This window comes from Hordeum vulgare, chromosome 5H, assembly GCF_904849725.1.
Source record: "Hordeum vulgare subsp. vulgare chromosome 5H, MorexV3_pseudomolecules_assembly, whole genome shotgun sequence".
Classification (NCBI taxonomy): domain Eukaryota; kingdom Viridiplantae; phylum Streptophyta; class Magnoliopsida; order Poales; family Poaceae; genus Hordeum; species Hordeum vulgare.
Window position 1 is genome coordinate 546,269,496 of NC_058522.1, and position 4,721 is coordinate 546,274,216.

Genomic DNA, 4,721 nt, shown 5'->3' on the forward strand with positions numbered 1-4,721 from the left:
TTGTTTGCTTCTATGGACGCCCTAATTTTATGTAGGAGTGATTTTTTATTTCATGTAGGAGTACCTTGATTGAACTAGGCTATGATCGAGCTCCAAAACGTTGTCTTCATGTTACTCCCTCTTTTTCGGTTTATAGGACTCAAATCTGAAATCTCATCAACCAAGGTGAATTGTGAATGAATGGCACTAGTTCTAACTAGCCAATGAAATATTTCTCATATATTCAATTTCCGAGGCAATAAATGTAGCATCCTTCCTTTCATTGGACTTGCATGATGCATGTAGAAAAAGATGCATGCATAGCCACTAATTTTCTTTTTCTTATCTCTATGCATTAAATATGATATGAGACTCAAAGCACTTTAACTCAACTAGACTCAAAATGAGCCTAGTACAATGAAAATCTGAAATTTTTGAGATGAGCCCTATAAACCAGGAAGGATGGAGTATATTTCTACTTGTTAGGTTGTTTTCTACTCCATAGCCTAGTGTTGTATGTTAGTGTTGTACTATAGCTATAAGATAGTCTAAAAGTAGAGTTTACACTTAACTAATTCCTAGCGACTCATTATAACAAGTCAGTGTGTGAACCCAATGGCAAAAATTTCTCACTCCGCCCCTGGTTCGAGGGTTCATTTTGAAGATGCCCTACCCATCCTTGTGATGAGACTTCAAGAAAACTAGATCCTAAACGCACCCACACACGAATCACGAACCATGCGACTGAAAGATAGAAAAGTTCAGATGCCTGCTCGGAAAAATAATATCTGGAGACGACTAAAAAACGAAAAGACAAGACAAGCATACACAGATCGTCACGACCAGGTGTGGCGAGGACACTCGTATCATCGTATGTGACAAGCGCAAGTAGATGGCATCTCTAATAAAAATCGTGAGAAGGAGCAAATGCACATCGGACCTAGTACTGACCAGTCCACCACCTACGGCAGATCCCCTTGGAACGTACGAACTACACACCCGCAGCAAGACAACTCCAATGTTCCAACGTATACTTGTAAACATCTACTTGGAACCTTAGTTTACCCCCCATAAGTAGTGGCCACGCTCTAACGAATCCTCTCAGCAACAAATGGTAAGGATGATGGAGGCCGTCGAGAAGCCCCACGCCGTTTGCCTGCCGGCCCCGGCGCAGGGCCACATAACGCCGATGCTCAAGTTAGCAAAGATACTCCACACCCGGGGCTTCTACGTCACCTTCGTCAACACCGAGTTCAACCACCGCCGGCTGCTCCGCTCGCGCGGACCGGCGGCGCTTAACGGCCTCCCGGACTTCCGCTTCGCGTCGATGCCGGATGGACTCCCGCCATCCGACGCGGACGCCACCCAGGAAGTCGGTGGACTGTGTTACTCCATCATGACCGCCTTCTTGCCCCACTTCATGGCGCTTCTTGGCAGGCTCGGTGACCCCAGCTCCGGAGTGCCGCCTGTCACCTGTCTGGTCGTTGACGGCGTCATGTCGTTCGGCTATGACGCGGCGAAGGAGATCGGCGTGCCGTGCGCCGCTCTCTGGACATCTAGCGCCTGTGGGTTCATGGGGTACCGCCACTATCGTCAGCTCATAGAGCAGGGTTTCGTCCCTTTCAAAGGTACGTACGTGTCTCGTTTTGCGAATCAGATCAGACATGTATACATGTGTGTTTTGACGAGTGCGTTATGTGCTGCTGTTTTCGTCCAGATGAGTCACAGGTCACGGACAAGGGGCACCTAGACACGGTGGTGCACGGCGTTGCGGGCATGTGCGACGGCATGCGCCTGCGCGACTTCCCGAACTTCATACGCACGACGGACCGCGACGACGTGCTGCTAAACTTCATCATGTACATGTCCGAGCGGCTATCGCTCCCGGACGCGGTGCTGCTCAACACCTTCGATGAGCTCGAGGGGCCGGTCCTCGACGCCATGCGCGCCATCCTCCCACCCATGTACACCGTTGGCCCGCTCCACCGCTACGCCAGCCTCGTAGTCCCGGCCGGTACCTCGCTCGACGACCTCGGGTCCAACCTTTGGACGGAGCAGCACGGCCTCCTAGAGTGGCTCGACGGACAGAGCACCCGCTCCGTCGTATACGTCAACTACGGCAGCATCACCGTGATGACGAACGCGGAGCTGCTAGAGTTCGCGTGGGGGCTTGCCAGCTGTGGCTACCCGTTCATATGGAACATCCGGCCGGACCTCGTGAAGGGCGACACGGCCGTGCTGCCGCCGGAGTTCCTGTCGGCCATCGACGACGGCCGCTCCATGCTGACAACATGGTGCTCGCAGGAGAAGGTGATCGCCCACGATGCGGTGGGGGTTTTCGTGACGCATTCTGGGTGGAACTCGACCTTGGAGAGTATCTGCGCCGGCGTGCCGATGCTGAGCTGGCCCTTCTTCGCGGAGCAGCAAACCAACTGCCGGTACAAGTGCACCGAGTGGGGGAATGGGATGGAGATCGGCGGAGAGGTGAAAAGGGCAGAGCTCGCGGCGATGATACGGGAGGTGATGGAGGGGGCGAAGGGGCAGCAGATGAGGAAGCGTGCGGCGGAGTGGAAGGAAAAGGCCGTGCGGGTGACTATGCCAGGTGGGCCCGTAGAGGTCGGTTTGGACACCGTGATTCGTGATGTGCTCTTGGCAACATTAAGTAAACTTCCGGAATGATGGAAATGGAAGCAATGCACCGCCGAAGTGCTGCCTGCGGGTGGGTAATTAACTAAGAGTAATGCTACATCTATAAAGGCTTATTTAAAGATTTAACGTATAAATCAGGGGATGAGGGACCCCACCTTCATTGAAAATCAGGGTATAAATCAAGTTAAGTAAACTTTTATAAGTCTTTTTAGATCTAGCATTATTGATTAACTAATGTTGTGTACCAGCCTAGCAGGCAGGCTTGAGATGCAGGAAATTGATCGTATCAAATCAGATCAAATACACACGTACTTGATCTTGTATATTCCTCGAGCATGGTGTAGATCTCCTCGTATAAAGAATCACAAAATCGAAAATGGCTTGAATCTTTGTCACATAACTTTAAAGAGTTTCTTTCAAACCAGAAGGAAAGTTGGGAACCAAGAATGAGCAAAAGACAAAGCCCAGGGGGCCCACTAGACATCAGGGCGCGCGAGAGGCCCCTAGCGCAGCCTCGTGTCTAATGGGGCCCTCGGGAACATTCTCCACCACCTCTCAGCTCTATAAATACCCCAATATTCAGCAAACCCTAGAGGAGTTGACAAAAAATCGTTTCAGCCGTTGCAAGTTCCAGAGCCACGAAATGCAATCTAGATCCCGTTTCGGAGAGGGACACGATCACGGAGGGGTTCACCATCCTCATTGGTGCTTCTCCGATGACGCGTGAGTAGTTGGCAAGCATCATGTGGTGGGAAAAGATTTAGGCACATATGGCCAGTTAAATGTATTTGACCATGACTTATTATTGTTGACAATTATCTATATGAAATGAGTTGGGAGGCGAAACATTAAGCCCCTATCTTTCCCTCTGTTTGATGGGTGCCATTTGTTCTAAAAATATGCTTTGAGTACTAGCAATCATAGGAAGCTATATGATGATTGAGTATGTGGAGCTCTTACTTTGACTTGGTTGAGAATAAGTTGAATTGCAATTATTTCATGACTAAGAACATAGGTTGTTAAGTTTCAAGAGAGTTCATTGTTTGAATCATAACATGTGAATTGGTTGCTACTTTATCATGATGAGTTTTATGAGAAAGAGTTGTTGTTATATGATGCTAGGAAAAGTGTTTGAAATTATCATTGATCAAACTTATGCACTATGCTAGCATTCACACTTCATAAATTATTTATTTTATCATTTACCTACTCAAGGACGAGTAAGAATTAAGCTTGGGGATGCTGATACATCTCCAACGTATCGATAATTTATGAAGTATTCACGCCATGTTTGACTATGTTTACAATAATTTTATATGGTTTTGCTACACTTTATATAATTTATTTTAGAACTGGCGTTGTTTTCAGCAGAATTATGTGGTGTTATTTTTTGTGCAGAAATAAAAGATTTCGAAATTGAACGAAACTTTTTGACAATTTTTTTTGGAGGAAAAGAGAAAGACTGGAGTAAAGAACCACCAGAGAGGGCCCCCCTTGTGCCCACTAGACACGAGGCCGCGCCAGCCCCCCTGGCGTGGGCTGATGTCTATTGGGAACCACGTGGCCCATCTTGTCGTGATTCCAACGCCCAAAAATCCTATAAATAAAGAAACCTTCAAAAATAACCCTAGACGAGAACTTCCGCCGCCGCAGACCTCAATAGCCACAAAAAGCAATCTGGAGACGTTCTAGTACCCTGCGAGAGAGGGGAAATCATCTCCCGTGGCCAACTTCATCATCCTGACGGAGGCCATGACGAGGAGGGAGTAGTCCACCCTCGGGGCTGAGGGTTTGTACCAGTAGCTATGTGTTTAAGCTCTCTCTCATGTTCTTGAGATGCCATGATCTTGATATATCACGGGTCTTGTTAATATAGTTGGATCATATGGTGTTTGTCCCATGCTATTATTGTGATGAATTGAATCTTTCACTTTAAGATCTCGTTAAGTTGGATTGAACATTCAGGTTTGGGAGCACATAATATATGTCTTTCATGCGGATACCCGTATTGACATTGGGGTATTTAAGTGATTCACTTGATATATGTTGTGTCATCAACTCGCGGATTCCCGAGGTGACAATGGGGTAATCTA

The 4,721-nt window shown here is 47.7% G+C and overlaps 1 protein-coding gene across 1 annotated transcript; it reads left to right on the forward strand.

Annotated features, from left to right (window-relative positions):
- Nucleotides 1-1,102: 1,102 nt before the first annotated feature.
- Nucleotides 1,103-2,658, forward strand: LOC123398842 (7-deoxyloganetin glucosyltransferase-like). The gene is made up of 2 exons (XM_045093290.1): nt 1,103-1,607; nt 1,697-2,658. The coding sequence occupies exons 1-2, from the start codon at nt 1,103-1,105 to the stop codon at nt 2,656-2,658; spliced, it is 1,467 nt and encodes a 488-aa protein (XP_044949225.1).
- Nucleotides 2,659-4,721: the final 2,063 nt, after the last annotated feature.